Source organism: Rhopalosiphum maidis, chromosome 1 (assembly GCF_003676215.2).
Source record: "Rhopalosiphum maidis isolate BTI-1 chromosome 1, ASM367621v3, whole genome shotgun sequence".
Lineage (NCBI taxonomy): Eukaryota > Metazoa > Arthropoda > Insecta > Hemiptera > Aphididae > Rhopalosiphum > Rhopalosiphum maidis.
The window spans coordinates 89509554-89532823 of NC_040877.1; the positions used below are offsets into that span (position 1 = coordinate 89509554).

The following is a 23270-nucleotide window of genomic DNA, read 5'->3' on the forward strand; positions in this document are numbered from 1 at the left end:
CATGAGGAATATAAATTATACAATATCTAAAATCTCATGATTAAATCGGTTAAATACACATTTATAGAATTACCATATCAAAATCAAATTGCAGTGTGTAACATTACGATTACTGTCGCCCTGGAAATTTCATATAGGTCACCAACCTACTACCCGTAAAACACCATACTGATGAAGGAAGTGGTAGGATTTATTAAAATAAAAGATAAACATACGGGAATTAATATTAAATTTAAAAAAAAATCAAGAGCTGCAGTAAAAAATGGGTAACGTTTATTAGAATTCGTGGAAAAAGCTCAACGGGCGTAAAACTCCAACAATGAAAAAAATCAACATAGAACACAAATAAGGTATACAAGGCTTACGTCGCCTCGCAATTAAAATATAAATAATATTATATACACATACATGTATTGTGAACCACATAAGAGGCCGTCGGTATTATGGACACGATGGGACAATTACTACCAAAATAATATATATATATATGTAATATATACATTGTACAACCTTTTTTTGTTTTATATAATAAAAATAATAATAATAATAATAAATATAATAAGGCCGCACAAACAAACACTAAGAGTACATTACTCGGAAGTATTGTCCCATCTCACGCGTCGATGAAGCTCACCACGAGAGGGATCGGATCCTTCGGTCGTCGTACTCCATTTCGTATTAATACATTTCAAATACGAATGTATAAAAAAATATGGCTCGCGTTTTTTGGAGCATATATGTTTATTCACAAAATATTAAGATACAACCATAGCCGGCGTATAATGTAATGCTAACTATATGTATATATATTTATATTAAAGTAATGGCACATAGTCGCCGGAAAGCCATATAAGAATATCGGGGTAGGAATCTGAAGGTTGTCTCCGAGTTCGCGTTAGGTTCAAAATCTAGAGAAAAAGACAATTTTACAAAAATGCTGTGCAAAAATATTTTAATTTAATACTAAATTACAGAGATCTGTTACCATATTGTAGTACCAAATATCCGATATTCATAACAATAATAATAACCTTAATTATTACAACGACTGGTTATAATTATTCTTCAGTGAATTGTGTTCGAGATTTCGCAATACTTCACATAATATAACAAACACTTGATGACTGATGTACACATTTTCAGTTATTTAAATATTTTAATTTTCTAAACATATTTAAATTGTATTTATTTTATGTGGAACAATATTAATCTACAACCCATTTCAATATATAACACGTATGGCATGCCTATAGTTGTATAAAATCAGTCATTGTCTTCGTGGAGAGCAAAAGTTAACCACCAGTACACAATAAAATAAATTGTTCTAACAAATAGTACACACTATAAAATTGTACATTTTTTAATCGTAAAAATGAAGCTCTATATTATAAATCCAATGTATGCGTCTCTTTTTTTGGTGATTGTTCTCTCAGCATATGTATCTTCGTAAGTTATAAATTAATTAAAAATGTCTTGTTATTTGATAAAATTTTGTTTCAGACTATCACTTTACATAACCGGTGGAAGATCATACTTAAATAATCAATTTGAAATTATTTATGGAGGATCACCCAAAGTCATGAGTAAATATAAATTAGAATAAATTAGAATTTTTTATTAATTATTGCATACATAAAGTTTATTGCTTTACTGACCTACAATATTAAACTATAAAAACATAGAATTTTAAAATGTTAAAATTTTTCAATAAGAAACTAATTCAATTTATTAATCATTTTTTCTCCATGTTATATAAGAATTAAATATATAAACAATTTTATTTATATAAATATAGCGGATTGCTCACTTTGTGAGTTGTCTTACGACACAGTTTACCTTGTTTAATACGTCCGTGCATAGCTTATAATAAGTTAAAATAAAATAGAAATAATAAAATATTCAATAAATAAAAATAAAAATACAATGATATTATAATATTAATGATAGATTTTTACGAATATAATTGATAGACGATACTTTATTATAATATGTAATGTGTCCTGCACAAAATTAGTTTACTTTAATAGTATAAAGTATCATTGTTTACAGGCTTATAGCTGTGGTTATATTATTATTTATTGTTATTATAAAATATCTGATAACATACCATTTTGATTCTTCTAATAGAGCTCTATCTAATTCAATCTTACTGATAATCGGCAATATTTCATGTCTTTAACTAAATCAATTTTAGGATTATCAACTATAACCGTGTACAGACGCATGTAGAGTGGTATGCGAGCTACCGGTTACAATTGTTCAAATAGATATGGTGGAGGGGAAACCCTATTTCCATAGTAAGGCTCGATTTAAATATTAATCAGAGAATCTGAGGATACCTACCATTAGATATACATAAACAAAAGTGATTGTATTTTATTTTATTTTTTTTGTTACTTATAATATTTTTTTTTTTTTGTAATAGATATGGTGTGTATAAAAATAAAATAATCTGGACTTGCATGTTACATATAATTTATGTGTAGGGAATTATTTATTTATAATTGATTGTAATGAAATGAATTCAAAACGCTTAATAGTTTCAATAAATTATAAAATTATATTATATTTTAATAATTTCCTTATTCCGTACTCGCATATCCGAAATCATACACTCGAACGATACACATAATAATATTTTTTTAATATCTTTTATTCAACTCTATATTATGTATTTTGATTTTAACGATTAAACACAAATCCGATATAGTGTATCCAATGATATAATTATGTTTTACGAGTGTCTTTTATTTCAGCAAAAATAGATGGTGCTGAATTTGCAGGAGTGAAAAGGCTTAGAAGATTAACACCAAAAGAAATATTAGAACTCAAGAACATATGGAATAAACAGAAAGAAAATGAAAAGAAACAACAAGAAGAAGACAGACGAAGGGAGCGAGAAGAAAAAGAAAGGGAAAGGCAACAGGAAGAAGAAGAAAGACAAAGGGAAAGGCAACAGGAAGAAGAAGAAAAAGAAAGGGAAAGGCAACAGGAAGAAGAAGAAAAAGAAAGGGAAAGGCAACAAGAAGAAGAAGAAAGACAAAGGGAGCAAGAAGAAAAAGAAAGGGAAAGGCAACAGGAAGAAGAAGAAAAAGAAAGGGAAAGGCAACAAGAAGAAGAAGAAAGACAAAGGGAGCAAGAAGAAAAAGAAAGGGAAAGGCAACAGGAAGAAGAAGAAAAAGAAAGGGAAAGGCAACAAGAAGAAGAAGAAAGACAAAGGGAGCAAGAAGAAAAAGAAAGGGAAAGGCAACAGGAAGAAGAAGAAAAAGAAAGGGAGAGAAAACAAGAAGAAGAAGAAAGACAAAGGGAGCAAGAAGAAAAAGAAAGGGAAAGGCAACAGGAAGAAGAAGAAAGACAAAGGGAGAGGAAACAAGAAGAAGAAGAAAGACAAAGGGAGAGGAAACAAGAAGAAGAAGAAAGAGAAAGGGAGAGGAAACAAGAAGAAGAAGAAAGACAAAGGGAGAGGAAACAAGAAGAAGAAGAAAGAGAAAGGGAGAGGAAACAAGAAGAAGAAGAAAGAGAAAGGGAGAGGAAACAGGAAGAAGAAGAAAAACGAAGGGAGCGAATAATTAGCAAAACACAAAGAATAAAAGGACCCAGGCGTGATCCCAAAAAAGCACAGCATAAAACGAAAGCATCACAATATAAAATGGAAATAGTAAAATCCAACAGTAAGCAACAGATTCGGCGTACACCTAATAATAAACAAATTACATCATTCGGCAGTTTACCGAGAAGTAAAAACGTTGACGCTTAAAAAAATTAAATTAAATTCAAATATTACTCAATCAAAGACTATATCAAAATAAATTATTTAAATTATAGTTTGAATATAGTTCAATTATATTTATATAGTTTCACATTGTGATTAACTATTATTAATTCATTACAATTATCTAAAAACCGCAAATATATACCTAAATTATTGTTTGTTGTGTAAACAAACGAAGTACTGTTTAAATTAATTAGTATTTATACCAACACGTTATTGTACTGTAATCACATAAATTATATACAAAATAACAATCATATAGGCTATATTATATTATACGACCTACTAGTGTACATATATATGGGCATTCTTACAATGTGTGACTTACGAATCAACGGTGACCTACACGTAATAAACAAAAAATAATATGTGCATTTCACATGTATATAAAAGAAATAGATTATGCGTTTTAATTTTCTAATAGTTTTTACTCATTAAAATTATAATAGTTTTTACGTAGATAAGAGATAAGAAATCAAAAAATACTAAAAAAATATTGACAGTTTCTTATATTGCTTAAAAATGTAAAAATAAATCATTATTTTTAATAATGTTTATCTATAACATATAGTTTGATCAAGTACTAATCGATAAACCAATCAATAAAGCTACTGTTGTTGTTGGTAAGTCGTCGCGCCAATAAAAAAATAGCCATTTCAAAAATTTGACCCAAAGTTAAAGTTGAATTGTATCGATTATTTAATTCAGTGTTTATAAAAAAAATATTTGATTTTCGGATGAACTGTACATCTCGCATATATATCATACGATTAGTATTTATAATAGTATAATACTATAATACCGTACCTATATTTTTTTGTAAATAAAATGAAAAACGAAATCAATTTCTCATGATCATAAGGCAAAACTGCCTTTTATTCAAATTTTAATTAAATTCAAATGATTGTCAATCAATTATGAATTTAATATGATTGTTAAAATTTATCTGATGTACAAAATATAGTTTGTAACTATATTATTAAATATTATCGTGCTAATTAATGAACATGTTTATATATATATTTGTTTTTAATGTAGGTAGCAATGAATATTTTACTATAAATATAACAGTCACGAAAAATATGATTTTATTTATTTTTATTTTGTATATTTTATCATTAAATTCCTATATCGATCATAAATTGCCAAGCGTTAGCAATATTGTCGCTATAAATAATCACGTGGTCCAAATTTTTTGAATTTGATAAAAACTTTGTACACATAATTTAATTTGAAAGTAATGTTGCAGGTATTATATAGTTATATTCCTGGATCTATAGTTGATTATTATATAACCTATCTGTATTTAGTAAAATCGAATTTATTGAACTTCTAATTTATAAATGAAAGTTCCTTATTTCCATTTCTTTCTTCCTTAAAGCTCTAATACTAACTAATCACATGGATTTAGTTCTTATGATACGTAACACTTTTAAACAAAAAGTATAATTACTTTTAAATTAAAATGTTATTTGGTTTCTATATTTCTAAGACCAGGTATAGTTATTTATATATTTTATTATTATTTGTGTTGGCAATATCATTATGTATTATTGTTATTATTATTAATTTCATTTTTCATAAGTTCATTGCCAGAATATTTAAAATAATATGTATAAAATTATAGGTGCACCTACAAGTGTTTTCTTAAAAAAAAATATATGATTTTAATTATATTTTACTGATTTAAACTCAAAATTAAGCTTTTTGGAAACTCTCGAATCCTAATGTACAACAGAATTTTTGTGTATACAAACTATAGATTTGTTGACCAACTGATTTGAATAAAAATCTAAAGCTGTCGATCCACCATTCACGAACTGACATTCCCACTGGTTCATCAGTCAAGTAACGCGGTTTCCACCTTATCGAGCTTATCGCCTGTTGATCTAAGTAAGAAACATCGATAATGGTAATTCAATGTGTAAATAGGTAATTTTCAAACGCTTTAACCGGCATCAAAATTAAACTTTCAGTATAGGTGTGACGAAAAAGTTTCTCTTGGGATGAACAACGATTCAATGATGAAGTAAACACAGATAAAAAATGCAATATACAATAAAAGTATATATTACAATTTATAAAACACGTTGTTTTTTGTTTGTACAAGAAATACAAAATTTTAAAACTTTATTAGTTATGTAACCAATAAATAAAACAAAATGTAAAACTTCTCATTTGAATTATTATAGAATTTCGCAATTTTATTTATAAGAACTGAAAATTATGTATGAGGTAAGTTGTTAAACTATAAACATTCAAAAACCTAAAAGTTTAATTTTTTTCACAATTCTATACATAGAGCATAGCACCATGGAACATAGAAAAAATATAGGAAACAGAATATTATATATGAAAATAAAATTTTGTATAAATCCTGTATTAGTAAACATCATTCTAATAATGAAAAATTATGAGTGGTGACAAAACCGAATCTATACTATACCTCGATACGAATTATATCTTATATTTATATAATATAATTAATATAATAGGTAGCTAAATTTTCATTGTAAACTTGAATTAACTAAAAATAGTAAAAATACGTACATTCATTTAGAATTAAATATTTTATTAACGACTATATTAGATAAGGAAAATAGATAATAAAAATAACAACATCGGTATTATGAGAATTGTTATTATTATTATAACTTCAAAGTAATAACCCACGATAGCAAAAGCCATTGAGATTTATGAAAAAGTATTTATACTATAAAATATACAAAAAAGATATTATAAAAACTTTTACAGCGATTAATTGTATAACTTATTTATTAACTTTTAAGTGTTAATGAAATCGACTGTTGAATTTTTTGCATCTTGGTAGTTGCTCAATGATATAAAGATATGGTCTAGACTCTAGAAGATTGGCTTTGTCTCTAAATTTTTCGAATGTAAAACATTCCGTTAGTGAGAATTATTTTATAAACGAATATTATTTGTTTGGTATGATACCCATTATTAATTCTATTATTATTTATTTTAAAAACAAAGCACACCTTTTATTTGTTTAAACGCAAACCATGCCATTAGTTTATATCTAGTATGTTGTTGAAAATATTTTTTTCGTCTTTTTTTTATCAATAATCTAAAAACTAAACTTCTGATTGTTTATTGGGCAATATTAATCAAATAGATTTTTCATACTAATTATAAGAAATATGTTTCATCCTTAATGTAAGTATAAAATAAAACTCTAATTTTATACATACCCTGCTGATTTATATTTTATTATTACTTATGGTTTTCATAGTGTGTATAACGCTAATAGTATAAGTAATTATTAACACAAAACTAAGATATCCATTATCCTCTGAATCTCGGTATTACTTATTTTATATCATCATTTACTAGCTATGTCAAAAAAGAAACATAAATGACATAAATGGTCATTACTAGGTAAAAAAAAAAAAACATGACAATTATAATTTAATATGGATTACCCATAGGTACGTAATGCATCATAAAGGCGCTCACGAATTGCCTCGCATTTGACCCTCGAATTGCCTCCCGAAAAAAAAGTAGTGACCCTCTTGTACTGGAATCCCCTACGATAGATATAATTAATCGATTTAAGTATAACCTTATATATTAAATAAACTGATAAAATAATACATAAAATAAATATTTTAGTAAATAGACTGTCAGGTGTAATAATAATAAATATAGTCAATACATAAAATAATTTAGACGATGTGTACACGTCCATCGCTTATCGTCATTGGCTAAATTTTTTTGGAATCCAAACTTAAAACCATCACAAATTAAAATTGTTTTGCCTTCTTCACTAACAACGTTCATTTTTATAACACTGCGTGTAATTGTTATTTACGAAATTGACTGTGTTGAACGGTGATGACGGACTAATCTTTAACTGATAATCAGTGATCGACAAGATTGTTGCATTTGACAAATTAATCTGCCTGGGAAATACTGTATGTCTTAAAATGATATTTTTGAACATTATGAAAATCCATATAATCAATATCATCGATAGTAAAAACTATCGATAATCTAAGTATACTATGGGAGGCAATTCGAGTGTCGCCAGTGTCATAAATTATGAAGAAAGGTAACAAATTAATCAACAAATTTAGAATTTGAACTTATAATTATATACATATTGATACATTGTTGTCTAGTTAAAATTATTATTTAAATTTCATGAGTTTCACTAAAATAAAATACTTATTAAATATATATAATGACCATAATGTTTCCACTGAAATCGTTGTTATCGATAACTTTACATTATTCGTATCATATTATTACAATCAAAAACAATGTTTATATTCATACATACCGATACATGTCTAAAAGTTTCTAAATTTCAGGATTTTTGTACAAATGTGCACGAGGAATATAAACTATTTAAAGTATAATATCTAAAATATCAGAAAAAATGATTAAATAGGTTAAATACATCATTTCATATCAAAATTAAGGTGCAGCGTTTATAATATATTAATATGAGATAAATGGATTAACAGACTCAATGAATGACTAAAATATATCATAGATGTTTAATAATTCAATAAAATAAAAATAATATTGTATGTAAAGGATACTCTCAAAATGTTTAAGGAACAAATTATTTTAGTAATTTTAACTACACTAATGTGTGTCGATAGATTATATATCATTTCAAAATCTAAAGAAAAAAAGAGAATTCTACAAAAATGCTGTGCAAAAATATTTTGATTTAATACTAAATTACAAAGATCCATTACCATATTGTAGCACCAAATATCCCATATTCATAACAATAATAATTGCCTTACTATTACAACGACTGGTTATAATTGTTCTTCAGTGAATTGTGTTCGAGATTTCGCAATACTTCACATAATATACAAAACACTTATAATGACTGATGTACACATTTTCATTTATTTAAATATTTAAATTTTCTAAACATATTTAAATTTTATTTATTTTAATTAGAACAATATTAATCTACAATCCATTTACAATATATAACACATGTCATACCTATAATCATATAAAATCAGTCATTTTCTTCGTGGAGAGCAAAAGTTAACCACCAGTATACTGTGGAACAAATTGTTTTATCAAATGGTACACACTATAAAATTGCATATTTTTTAATCGTAAACATGAAGCTCTATACCATAAATCCAATGTACACGTCTCTTTTTTTGGTGATTGTTCTCTCAGCATATGTATCTTCGTAAGTTATAAATTAATTTTAAATTTCTTGTTATTTGACAAAATTTTATTTCAGAATATCATTTTACACAATTGATGGAAAATCACATTTAAATGATAAATATGAAATAACTTTTGGAGGATCACCTGATGTAATAAGTAAATATAAATTATTATAAATTAGAATATAATACTGCATACATTCATACATAACGTTTACTGACCTACATTATTAAATTATAAAAACAATATGTTTTATATATTTATTTATTAAACTTGAATATTAGATTTAAATAAAATTTAAAATAGATAATTATAAAAAATATAGAATTTTTATAGGACAATTATTATTTATTTATTTTTTTTTATCGTAAAATACATTTTACATCAGCAACTATTGTCATTAATTACATAGTAATATTACATATTAATTAGTAATTTATTCAAGGTACTAATGTATATTTTTTATCCACGTTAAATAAAAATTATGCATAATGTAAAGGACTATTCTCTACAACCATGTTATATTTTTACTTACAATATATCTAAAAGTATACCATTTTGATTCCTCTAATATACAGTAATACAGTCTTATTTAATTCAGTCTAATCGATAATCGGCAATAGTAAATGTATTTTAAACTAGTCTAGGATTAATTATTGACTTTAACTTATTATTATTGAAAATTTCTAAAGGAGAATACAAAAAGTTTACTAAAATATTAATAAAAGGACACCTACCATAAACATAAACAAAATTCTTTGTATTTATTTTTTTTTATTTTTTTTTTACCTATTATTCTTTTTTTATTTTAATAAATATAGTGTGTATAGAAAAAAAATAAAAATAAAATATTGAGTTACATATAATTTATGAGTAGAATACTATGGAATTATTATAACTAACACTATTGGTTATAATAAAATGTATTCAAAACGCTTATTAATTTCAATTTAATAAATAATTCCCTTTTTCCGTATTCGCATATCCGAAGTCATCCGTATACTCATAATATTTTTTATTCAACTCTATACTTATTTTTTAACGTTTAAATACAAATCTAGTATATTATATTCAATGTTTTAATTATGTTTTGCGCATATCTTTTATTTCAGCGAAAATAGATGGCGCTGAGTATGGAGGAGTGAAAAGGGTTAGAAAATTAACGCCTAACGAAATTGTGGAACTCAAAAATAAACAATTAATATTAGATACGAAGAATAAAATTCAGTGGAAACAAGAAGAAAAAGAAAGGGAAAGAGAACAACAAATGCGAGAAGAAGAAAGGAAAAGAAAGGAACAAGAGCGCGAAACACAACGTAAAGTTGAAAGGGAAATTAGTGAATTGAAAATGCAGAAAGAACGAAAAGAACGTGAGGAAAAAAAAATTATAGAGCAAAATCAACGAAAAGAAGACCGAAAAATGAGCGAAATAAAAAGGAGAAAAGAAGAACAAGGACGGGAAGCACAACTTAAAGTCGAAAAGGAAATACCTGAATTGAAAACGGAGAGTGAACAAAAAAAAAGCGATGAATATATAACTGAGCAAAAACGTCGTAGAGAACTGCTAAAAATAATCGATCCACCGAGAGAAAAAGACCAACAGTATGGAATAACAAGAAAAAATAAAAAGGGAAGAGCAACCAAAGGCCGTCAAGTTTATGATAATGAAGTATTAAACCGTGAATTGAATGCATCACAACGTGAAATGGAAATATCAATGGACCAACAAATGCGCGATATGGAAAGAAATATGGAAAGAGATATGGACAAGCAAATGCGCGATATGGAAACATCGCAACTTGAAATGGAAAGAAATATGGAAAGAGATATGGACAAGCAAATGCGCGATATGGACAATCAAATGCGCGATATGGAAAGATCGATTAACCAACAAGTGCGCGGTGTCGAAAGAGGACAGCGTGGAATGAATAGTGATCAATTGAATCCACGAATTCGGCGTAATCGTAATAATATACAAATTACATCTGGCAACCGTGGAGTAGGGAGAATAGGGAGAAACAATTTTTATTTTTAAAGCACATGACTAAAACAAGATTATATTAAAAGTATTAATTCTAATTGTAATTTTATCATAATATAGTTAAATAAATAATAATTATATTGTTATAATTGCATTATGTTGGTCACTTCAACAAACTACTTTTAATACATTGTAGTAATCTATAATAACATAGTACACAATATTATCATCCATAATGTAAACATAAAAAAAATATTTAAGTAACACACAACATTTCATTGTATTATAGTCACATAATTTATACATAAAGTTTAAATCATACAGGATACAGCAATTAATTTGCTAATATTTTTAATATTTGATGTAAAACTGTAATGTAAAAGTTCGACACTTTACAATAAGTACCTCTATTTATTTGCGAATAAATAAAAAACAACAACAATTTCATATTATCAAAATTAAAATTAATACCAACAATTTTCCAATTAATCATTAATTCAATTTAATAATTAAAATGTATCTAGTACTCCATAATGGTTATCAACTTAATGTATCCAATATTTTTAAGCTAATTAGAGAATATTTAAATTTTTTATAAGTAGGTTCCAATAAACTAATAAATGAATATTATACTAAAAATAATTGTCACGAAGGAAATGATTTTATTTATTTTTACAAAAAATATCACCAAATTCCTAACCATAAATATGTTAATAAATATGTATAAAAATATAATACATTCATTTTCCTCGTCATTAATATATAATTTTATTAATTATAATTCTAATGAAATCACACTTAAGTTATTACATCTTACCATGATGCATAAGAAAATAATAGATACTATTATAAGGAATAATAATTAACCGATATCTAAAATCTGCAAAGAAAATAATTAAACAGATTAAATACTCGTTTAAATAATATCAAATTAAGATTACGAGCAGTGTATAAAAATATGAGATAAAATAAATGTGTTCAGAGCTTAAACTAGATTAAGCTGATGAACTAAATTATAGACGCACAATTCACATACGTAGATTTAAGGTAAGCACGCCTAGAGCCATTACTCATAGTTTCTCTGAGGAATCTTCTTTGACAAATCGCTTTTCATGAAGTGGAAAGAAAAATAGTGACACGCAAAACAAGTTAAGTATTATTATTATTATTATTATTATTATTTGTTATAATTACAAATTAGGGATGATTGAGTCTGACGTTTCGGACAGTGTAATACGTTTTATACGTTTTATACGTTTCGGTTGAGAGAGAGGACACATGTGAGTGCTCTGGCTGGTGAGCTGGACCCGCTGGACTTGTGCTGCTGCTGGACGCGATAATAAGGCGTCCGCAGACAACACCCCCTCCCCCCCAACCGAAGACATGGGCAGAACGACGGCGAAATTAGTCGTATTTAATTTTGAAAGTGTCCTAGTTAAACCTCAAAAAATGCCACACAAATTATCTTATTGTGTTGAACAGAATAAAAGACTAGGAGTGACACATAATGCTAAATAATTAGTGTTATATTATTTATTTTTACAAGTGACATTCTATGCATGTTATAATATTATACTAGGTTTTATTGTGAGATGACTGTGATTTTTTTTTAATAAAATATGATATTATTAGTTTTTAATAATTTTTAAAAGTAAGATATTACTTGATTTTTAAAATGTTTCGATTGCATTATAATATATTTTAACATATATATTTTCTTTTTTCGAATTGTTTTTCATATAATTAAATTAATTTTCTGTAAATGTATTTTTAAAGTATGTTGGTTATTAGTTATTAGTTATTACTGTTATTAGATACTTAGGTGATGAAAAGAGCCCAGTCCATTTATTAATATACATAACACTAAAATTCACACTGTACAACACTGGGAAAGTTAATTGTTCTATTTAGGAAAGTTTAGATAATATAATAAAAAATATAAATGGAAAAAACATACTATATAATATAATGTTAGTTATCAACAAAACAAAAACCTATTTTGATTTTGGTGAGTAATAATTTTTTTTAATTTTCAACGCGTAAAATTTAAATCATTAGATTTTAAACGTAACATTATTAGTCTAAATCACGAACAACACTTTTATTTTAGGTTGTATAATTGGGAGTTTGTAATTTGCACTACTGCAGGTAGTCGAAGTAGAATTTGTAATTTGCACCAAAATGATTATTTATTTGTTCGATTATCGAATATTCGATTTTAAAATATTCGATTATTCCTCAATATCTTCGTTGACGTCAAGACTAGATGAACACGAATGACAATAATAATTTTTCAGGATTTTTCGCCTTATCTGGTAATATTTTGACGTTTTACGTCTAATTATCGGTCGTAATCGCATTATATGTATATAATATAAAATATAAATAATATATTATTTTGATCAAATACTAAGCTATGCGTTTAGTCTTTACGTTTCGTTTAATACGTAATTTAACGTAACATTTTTTTAGTGCAGTTTTTAATTTTTTTGCTTGAAATATGGAAGTTAAAATAATTAAAAGTAATTGCGGGAAAGATATTTTAGAATATAATAACCATACTTTTTATTTTGCATATAAAACAAAACTACAAATATAATTCGTTGGCGTTGTACACAGAGAAAATGTTCAACAAAATTGTTTACTACAGATGAAAATATGACGATTGTCCGTGATGAAAGTGTACAATGTACATATAAATCACGATGAGAAAAATTTAAACGTTTATTAATTAAATCAATTGTGTAAAATAAAAGCACAAAAATCACCATATGAAAAACCAGCGAAAATTTTAAGAAATGTAGTGCAAAATTCAACAGTTTCCAATGTTATCACTACTAAGGATATTTTTGATTTAAGACGGAATATATATAATACGAAGAGAAAAATATTGCCAAAATGTCCAGTATCACAGAATGAAGTACATACAATGCTGTTAACTATGGATATTAAAACACATACAGGTAAACCGTTTATTTTATCAAACAATTCTGATAAAAATATAATTATATTTTCTTGCAAAACAAATATAAATTTCTTATGTAAAAGTGAAACAATCTATCTTGATGGGACATTCGATTATTGTCCGAAATTATTTACTCAACTTTTTACTTTACATGGATATTTTAATAATAATGCGATTTTGAAGAATCAATTCATATCACATTAAAAGAAGTTTGGAATAATATTAATATCTTTGGATGTCGTTTTCACTTAACGCAGTCTTGGTATAGAAAAATACAAAACTTAGGACTATGTAAAGCGTATAAAAATAGTAAAACACCCGAAGGTGAATGGTTGAATAATATTTTTGAATCTTAATGAAGTGGGCTCATATTTTTTTGATGACTTTATGTCAACAATACCATCCGATATTAAATTTTAAATGTTTGCTGACTATTTGACTGACAATTATATAGACAACAATTCATTATTTCCACCATATATTTGGGCAGCTGCATCACCGTCGTTGACACTTACAACGAATGCATGTAAATCCTTTAACAGTAAATTTAATTCATAGTTTTATCATCTACACCCACAAATGTTCAGTTTCATTAAAGTTCTAACAGATTTTCAAACAAATACATATATAAAACTATCAAGTTTACATATAACTCTGCGAATAACTTCTCAAACATGTCAACGGACGAAACAAATTCAAGCTGCTTTGGACCAATATAATAATAAATTGATTTCAAGAACTTCATTCATTGAATTAGTTGCATACAAATACAGAAAACGTGTAAATATTAAAACAATGAATTAATATGTTTATATGTTATATTTTTCAATTATAAATTATTATTTCCAGATTATCCCTCCTTCAGTTAACCGTGAAACATAAAATGCTATCAAAATAATCTGTCACGAGTAAATTTTGTTTTAATTGGCTAACTTTTTTTATATTCATAATAATAAGACTTTTATAAATAAAAACTAAGCTAAAGTTACATTTGGATTATAGACCTCTTTATCAACATCTATATTGAATACATATGTTTTTTTTTTAATTTTACATATAATTATTTTAATTGGCCAACTTTTTATAAATTTGTAATTTATTTGTAATAATACAGTTTTTTATAAACTTATAACAATATGTGTATATAAGTTCAGCTATTTTATAAATAAAAACTAAGCTAAATTTATACTAGAATAAAGAAACTTGTAATTTGGTACTATCGATATACTATCGAAAAAATAATCGATTTTAATTTTGGTGCAAATTACAATTCTTATTTCTTACTACCTGAAGATGGTGTAAATAACATATCCTTATTTTGGTGCAAATTACAAACGCATTTTAAAAAAAAATGGTGCAAATTACACATGTTGTGTTTATTTTGGGTCAATTTTGGTGCAATTGACTACAGCCGTATTATTATGTATTGGTGGTATTTCGGCCGGAGAAAAAACTACCCTTTTTTTTATTATAATTACACCTAGGAATAGAGTCCGACGTTTCGGACGTTTAATACGTGTTGTACGTTTTAGACCCAGTTTTTCATTGAGTTATCTGACGGATAAGAAAAATTGATCAATTTCGGTTTTTCAATGTCGGAATAAACTTTATCAGACGGATATTGTTTCAGATAAGTTATCCGTTACTTTTTGTATCAAATAAATCTTATTCGACGGATAACTAACAGTTTATAACAAAAATATGGTTTGTTAGACGTCTCGGACGTTTCAGTTGAGGGAGAACGACAGCGACACAGATATAAAATCAAGGTATTTTTATAACTGCTAACATTTTTTTCATTATTTTATAAAAATATTAACCAGTTGTCTAACTAATTTAAAAAAAAAAATTGAGCCTATATTAAATGTTTAAAAATTCTTCTTAAAAAAAAGGATTTACCTATACCATCCTTTATAGGTTGTGAAAAAAAATATTTTAGCACCCGTAACTCTAAAACTAAATACTAAAAAAAAAAAAAAATTAATAGAAATGTTTTCCAAACTATTTGAATATAATACTAGATGTGAAAGATCCACTAACAAAGTGTAGCACCAGTTATGTAATATTCAAAACAATAATAATTGATTTAGTACTACAACGAGTGGTTATAATTGTTCTTCAGTGAATACTGTTTGAGATTTCGCAATTCCACATAATGTGCTAAACAATTGATGACTGATGTGCTAACTTTTAGTGTTTTTAAATAATTAAATTCTCTAAATATATTCAAATTTTACTTATTTTATTTAAAACAATATTTAACTATACTCTATTTACTATATATAACACATTTTTTGCCAATAATTATATTTAAGTAGTCGTTGTCTTCATAGTGTACAAAAATAACCATCAAAATAATACAGCTAAACAAATTTTGCTGACAAATAGTCCAATTGCCACTACCTGCACTGGTAAACATGAAGCTCTACATTATAAAACCAATGTACACGTCATTTTTATTGGTGACTTTTTTCGTGGCATTATCCTCGTAAGTTAAAAATTAATTATAAATTACATGTCTTTTGATAAAATTTTATTTCAGTTCAATATCAATTTTTACAATTGATGGAAAAACATATTTAGATTCAGAATATGAATTAATTTTTGGAGGACGCAAAGTTTTAAGTAAATATAAATAATTAGAAATAATAAATTAGAATATATTATTTTTGTGTTGGTATCTTGATATTATGATGGTTAAATTCAATTAATTTATTTTGTGACTTCATAAAAATGTAAAAAGTTTCTTTCACACCTACACAGAAAGTTAAATTTTTGATGCCAGTCAATACACGTTGTAAAATTACCGTTTTCTGTCAGTTCTGTTAATGTTTTTTTTTTTTTTGATACTATAAAAATAACAAGACGAAATAACTGTCAATTATCGGTTAAAATGTCATATTCATAAAATTATTCATAACACTGGATTATGTATAAATACATTATTTTTATTAATAGTTCTCATGTTCCATTTCTTCTATCATATTAAGGAACTTGTACGATACAACTTTAACCTTAGTTATATTTAACTATAATAATAAGATCTTAACACTCAAACACGAATTACGTCGTGTATTATACTATATTTTTTAACTATTTTTTTTCGAATTTATATTATTTCAGATATAAATCAAAACACGATTACAGGATTGAAAAACTATAGACCATTGTCTGACGATGAAAAAATAATTATACAGGAGAAAAAGAAAATAATAGACATACAGAGGGAAAAGGAAAGGCAAATCAGGGACGAAGAAAGAGAAAAGGAACGACAATTGCGCGATGCCGAAAGGGAGAGGCAGCGGAAACAACGCGAATTCGAACGGGAAGCACGTAATAAGGAAAGAGAGATGTTCCGACAACAACGAGAAGAAGATAGGATACAACGCGATTTGCAGAGACAGAGAGATCAATATTTACGAGAAGAGAATAGGAATGAGCAGCTAAGACGGCGTGACGAGGAGCGACAAATGCGCGACGCGCAAAGAGAAAAGGAACAACAACAGCGCGGGGCCGAGTGGTCACAGCGCGGATTGGCAAGACTGCAAGAGCAACAACAGCGTGAAGAAAACAGAGCGGCGGACCTGAGAAAACGCGAGGAAAATCGTGCGATGCTCGAGGCGCAGAAAGAAATGAACCGATCAAATCGGTATGCCGAAAAAGCACAAACCAAAGCGGAAACGACACAGCAACAGCGAAGACGCGATCTCGAACTCAGAGAAGGAATACAAATACATCGCAAACTGGAAAAAGTGAAATCCAATGTTGGGCGACCATCGAGAAACGACGAAAACGACAAGAAACGAAGCGCCGAGAGCTCCGAGAGCAAGGCGGTCGCGCCGAAGAGACAGATTAGCCGCAAAAATACGCCTTATGGCAACCGTGGAGCTGGAAACGTAAGAATGACAAACCAAAATAAAATAAGTTTTAGGGGTAACGAGATTACCTTTTAAATGAGTACGACTCAAACGGAGCTTACGTCAAAATATGTATTAATTTCAATATCATAGTTTTAACAAATAATTCAATTTTGTATCGTAATTTATTAATCGCGATGGTCACTCCGGCTCAATACGAAATAATGCGTAATCTATAATATAGTCATATATATTTATGACTGGGTTAATGTAAACGTACTAAACGTCATATTGAATATTACCGTTTAAAATAATTGGTACCTATACTTATAACGCTTTTTGTATTGTAGTCTCATAATTTATACACGAAATTGTAACCATACGGTATAAACGTTTGGTATACTCGTACAGCTGTGTCGGGCCACAACGGTGCAATATTCAAAATAATATAATATATGTTTTACTACATAATATTTTAAAATTATCATTATATTATATAATACCTATCTAGTACCTATATTTTTTGCGAATATATAAAAAACGATAATTACTTCAAAAAGCAATACATCATAATATTTATGTTGCTCTTATTATACTTATATCCTTAAGCCAGACTGACACGCTATATCCTTATTCCTTAGTTAAGTTTTTATTTTTTTTTTTTTTTTTTGCTCCGGTATACTCTATACGACTGGTATTAACACCACGTTACGGAAAATCCACAGAGAAACCTGTTATCAGAGAATCCACAGAAAACTCATCCAGAGATAGGGTACTGTGTGTACGCTCGTAAATTCCTGTACAAAAATGAATAAGAAAGGAGTATGGGAAAATAATGTACCTAATTTAAATATTATTTTTCATGGTTAGTAAATACAATAAATAATATAATAATCATTTATACTTTCTCATTATATTTTAAGTAAAAAGAAAAAAACCAAGAACGGGGACGTGATCGGTCGTCGTATTTATTGTGCACTGACAGTGTTAGGTTTATAAACTATATAACCAAATATTACTTGATTCTTAAGTGTCCGATTATGTCGATTGCACCATGTTCAAAAATATATTAATTTATAGAAGTCACTTTATTGGCACTTAGGATTTAGTTTAATAATATTTAAACCATTAAAAATATAGATATCACACGCGACGTATGCACGACTGACTATAACATTGTTACATATTTTAGTCTTCGCGTTCCACTCGCACAGACGTTGAACTAAATTAACACTGATCCGTTTAATCGGGTGGCGTGTCACTTTTCTATAATATAATAATATTACGCTAAAATTATCGCGAGTGACGATGGTTAATAATCAATACTTAGTAATCATCTCGAACAATCGTATTCCCCTTGTCTTCTAGATTTTTTTGAAATGCCATACATGCACATATGATTGCCTACCTTTCGCAGCGCAACATATCGTTAGATTACGTGACAATTTATAATATATTGTATACGTATAATTTCTAACTGCTTAATGATATCGTTGTGACTGAATGACTGAACGAATTTGATGTCCAAATTAAAATACTATTAATCAATAGATTTGACGACAAAAATCACACATGTGTACTCTAAATGTCTTTTTTATTAAATTATTATTAAATAATAATAATTTCAGCGGTCGTCGTGCGTCTATACTGTTATATATATACAGGTATTTCATAGGCAGTAATGGCGATTAGACTCCTTAGCAAGGGTATTAGCAGAGATGTATACTTTTCAAATTGTATTTAAAATTTTGAACTCAAAAGCGTTTGTGCGTGTGTATTTTTTTATGAATTTAAAAAATGTAGTGGCACATTTTAGTATCGAGAAACATAATCATAATACTTTCAGGTTTCCGAATCAAAAGGGCAACTTTTTAAGTACGAACGACCTAATGTTATTCTTAAATTATGTATTTATTCAAATTCTGATTATTGAAATTATTACACTAGGATCATCACAAATATTTAACAATGATTATTTTATTAATATTTATAATTTTAATTATTACAAAAAATATATATTGCTTTCAAATTTAAATGTTTGAACACGTAATATCATTTCAAATTCAATATTAATATTAATAAATATTATAATACACTAAAATTGCAATTATTTGTCATTAAATGCGAGAAAGTATTTTATAATTTTACGCATTTTAAAACATACTCAAACATATATAGGTACAAATAGTTTATTATTTTGAAATATTAAAAAATAAACTGATAAGTAAAGCTTACCTGTCACGACTTCCAATAATAATCGTTTAATATAATAAAAATAATAATAATAGGTATTCTATTTTCTGATGAAATATATATATATATATACATATATCATACAAAATTGACAGTTATAACTTAATATTAGATATGAATCTTCATTCATTATTATCCTAATTATTTTACTATTAACTATCATAATGGGCACTTTCGTCGTTTTGCTACACAGTGTACCGCATCATTCGTGAGTTATCTTCGACACCCTTAACCTCTGTAATTTTATTTCGTCCCGGCATTTCTTCAAATTTTCCATGGCTTATAGCTTCTTGTGGGACTTCGTCGTTTGTTAAGTTTTTGAGTTGTTGCTGTTCTTCTCCTTTAAACAATTTATCCAATTCATTTTCACGGTCCTCTAATCTTTTCACATTTTCCGCCTCCCGTTGAGATAATATATCATTCGATTTTTTTAATTGATCTACTAAAATTAATCTTTCAGGAAGCGTCAATGATTTTATAATGTTTAATTTCAATTTTTGGGTATAGCCATTCACAATTCCTATCAATATATAGAAAAAACAATTTAGTTTACCATTGGCTAGAAATTAATACATCTCATAACTAAATATCTTATTATAAAAAAATATTTACAATAAAGACTAAAAAATAAACTTAAAGAGCACTATATCACTAAGTGTAATGATTTTGATATATTATAATTTTACGGATTATTTTTTCTAGGCCTACTTACTAAAAGTAATGTATAAAATATAAATTGTATCGTTACCCTTTAAGCGTATGTTACACTAATTATTATACTAAAATATAATTAAAATAAATACATTTTATTATAAAAGATTCAAGTGTTTCATTATATGGAAATCATTAATATTACAGTCACAGTTATTAAAAACGAACGCATTTATGAATGCATTTTGTTAATAATATACAAATAATTAATAAAATTCATTTAAAATATTAAGCAAAATATACAGTATTAATAATAGAATCGTAGAGAGTGTAACAAAAAAATAAAGAATATAATTAATAAATAAATCAAATACAAATTAAATTTAAAAAAATAATTTGAATAAACATTTTTAATACTGTTTTATTATATTTATTAAGTTAAAATGTATAGTTTTTTTATTTTATTTGCCTATTCTAGATTTTATACTGATTTAAAAAAGTCTTTAAATGCAATTATTTATTTTTTGTTCAAAATGTATTAATTTATATAACTATAACTAAGACTTTCAATGCAGAAGTGATTTAAGTATAGAAATATCTGTAATCTGGCCAATTTTTCACTTAACAATTGTATAAAATAAAAAAATTTCATCTTAAATACTTTCCAATTATAATTTATTTTGTTGTTTGTATACAAACATTTTGAGTGTTAAATATATAATATCTATGAAAGAATGAAATGTATGTTGATTAGTGGCTTTGAAACAATATTAAGTTATGCATAATATTATGTATAATGTATACTAATAATACTTGTGACACTATTGATGATAATATATTAAATACATTATTCACAAATTATAATTGTTTAGTATATAACTAATCCTCCACAGAAGGTACCTATGCAGTACTCATTTATTAAATTATAATTTAAATATAAAATAAATAAAATTCTATATATGTACCATCTTGTATATTGCCATTATCGGGTGCTTCTACTATATACTGGCCATTCAAATATGTTTTTCCTCCAAAGGATAGTAGAGAAATTCTAAAAATTAAAATAGTTTTAAGTCTTATGTTATGAAAATAATATATTTTTACTCACTTCGAAGACACAAATGGGGTTAAGACACTAATTAAGCATAAGTATACCGCTAACATTTTGTAAATAATTTCAATACAACTAAATAAAAGAATTAAGAAATAAGTTTACCAACATCAGTAGTTTCACAAAAATATATATTTACTATTAAATCCCAATACATAGAATAATAGCATTTTTGAATAATTATTCCTACAAATGTTTGAAATTAAATATGAACGTTCTAAATAATTATATTCAATTTTAGCAAATTTTGTTTTCGTTTAACAAAAAATATGTTTATACAATGCAATGCATTACTATTATATTCCAACATTTCATGAGCAAATAACCATAAATGACTAATAGAACCATATCGGTCCTGTATATACTATATACCGTGTAGTTAATATTCATTTTCATCGTATAATTACTATAATTATCGCATAACGCATTTATACATTTATATATATTGGTAGCTTTCAACAAACCATTTTTAACTATAACCATAATATAGTCTAATTGTCGTTATGAAAATTGTGAATGCCGATTAACTTAAAACATTATACATCCGTATACTTATATTTTAATATTTTATCAGGCGACGAAACGCATTAAAGAAATAGTATATTACAGTAATATATTTGTAGACTGCAGTGTTGCTAAAAGTAAATACTATACCCACGTCCAACGGCCTACATCTATCTTTATTGAATGACACACTAAGAAAATTCGTTTTACAGTACGCATTTGCGGGTCATCTTTTTTTATTATAACACGGACGACTAGTTGGTTTATTGAAGCTTTTAAATAACCCCGTGCAATAAAAATGACTAAATTATACATACGTATATAGCGTACGGCGTAAGCCTATGTTAGACATAACACGGCTGATTGACCGAAAGTGTTATCTGCGATTGGTTAGTAGACACGAAATAATAGTGTATTGTTTGTTTTATAATTAGTGGACCAATTAAAAAATATGTAATGATCCCGTGTCAATAGGTACTACTCTTGAGTCTTATTTACTTTTCGAGTATAAAAATGATAATCATTCTTTTATTCATTGTGGAACACTCGGTAATCGTCTATAGTATTTTATGTTAAAATTGGAGTATCTATACGAGTAATTTATTCATGCCATTAAATTAGTAACAGAACTATATTCTATATATTCCTACATTATTGGTCAAATATAATAATATAAATGTAGCTACATATTGTAACATGAAAGATCTCGTGATCGAAATTCGTCGGTTACAAACAAGACTCTTCAATGCACACTATTCGTGTAAATTCGTTATTTAAAAAAATATCGCAACAAACAACACAACCTAACCTAACTGGACTTCAATAAATAATGAGTATAATCATTGGGTTAACTATACATATAGTATATTAATTTACAGTACAAGAAGTTACAACATGATATAATGTACGTATTATGACATATTTTTGCTTTCACACATGCATTGCATTAGAATTGCATATATAAACCGCCGTCGTACAAAATGTTTTTATCAATAACAATA

General features: G+C 26.8%; 3 protein-coding genes across 3 annotated transcripts; 2 read left to right on the plus strand and 1 right to left on the minus strand.

Moving 5' to 3' along the window:
* Positions 1 to 1300: 1300 nt before the first annotated feature.
* LOC113557699 (trichohyalin-like) lies at positions 1301 to 11074 on the plus strand. The gene is made up of 6 exons (XM_026963260.1): positions 1301 to 1446; positions 1501 to 1583; positions 2757 to 3745; positions 8788 to 8966; positions 9021 to 9103; positions 10060 to 11074. Exons 1-6 carry the CDS (start codon positions 1373 to 1375, stop codon positions 10980 to 10982), a joined length of 2331 nt encoding a protein of 776 aa, XP_026819061.1. The 5' UTR covers positions 1301 to 1372; the 3' UTR covers positions 10983 to 11074.
* Positions 11075 to 16207: 5133 nt separating this feature from the next.
* Positions 16208 to 18221, plus strand: LOC113556809 (histone-lysine N-methyltransferase, H3 lysine-79 specific-like). Its single transcript, XM_026961967.1, has 3 exons — positions 16208 to 16381; positions 16436 to 16518; positions 17017 to 18221. Exons 1-3 carry the CDS (start codon positions 16311 to 16313, stop codon positions 17844 to 17846), a joined length of 984 nt encoding a protein of 327 aa, XP_026817768.1. The 5' UTR covers positions 16208 to 16310; the 3' UTR covers positions 17847 to 18221.
* Positions 18222 to 19923: 1702 nt separating this feature from the next.
* LOC113558719 lies at positions 19924 to 21908 on the minus strand. The gene is made up of 3 exons (XM_026964234.1): positions 21763 to 21908; positions 21620 to 21705; positions 19924 to 20523 (listed from the first exon to the last, which is right to left on the minus strand). The coding sequence occupies exons 1-3, from the start codon at positions 21816 to 21818 to the stop codon at positions 20189 to 20191; spliced, it is 477 nt and encodes a 158-aa protein (XP_026820035.1). The 5' UTR covers positions 21819 to 21908; the 3' UTR covers positions 19924 to 20188.
* Positions 21909 to 23270: the final 1362 nt, after the last annotated feature.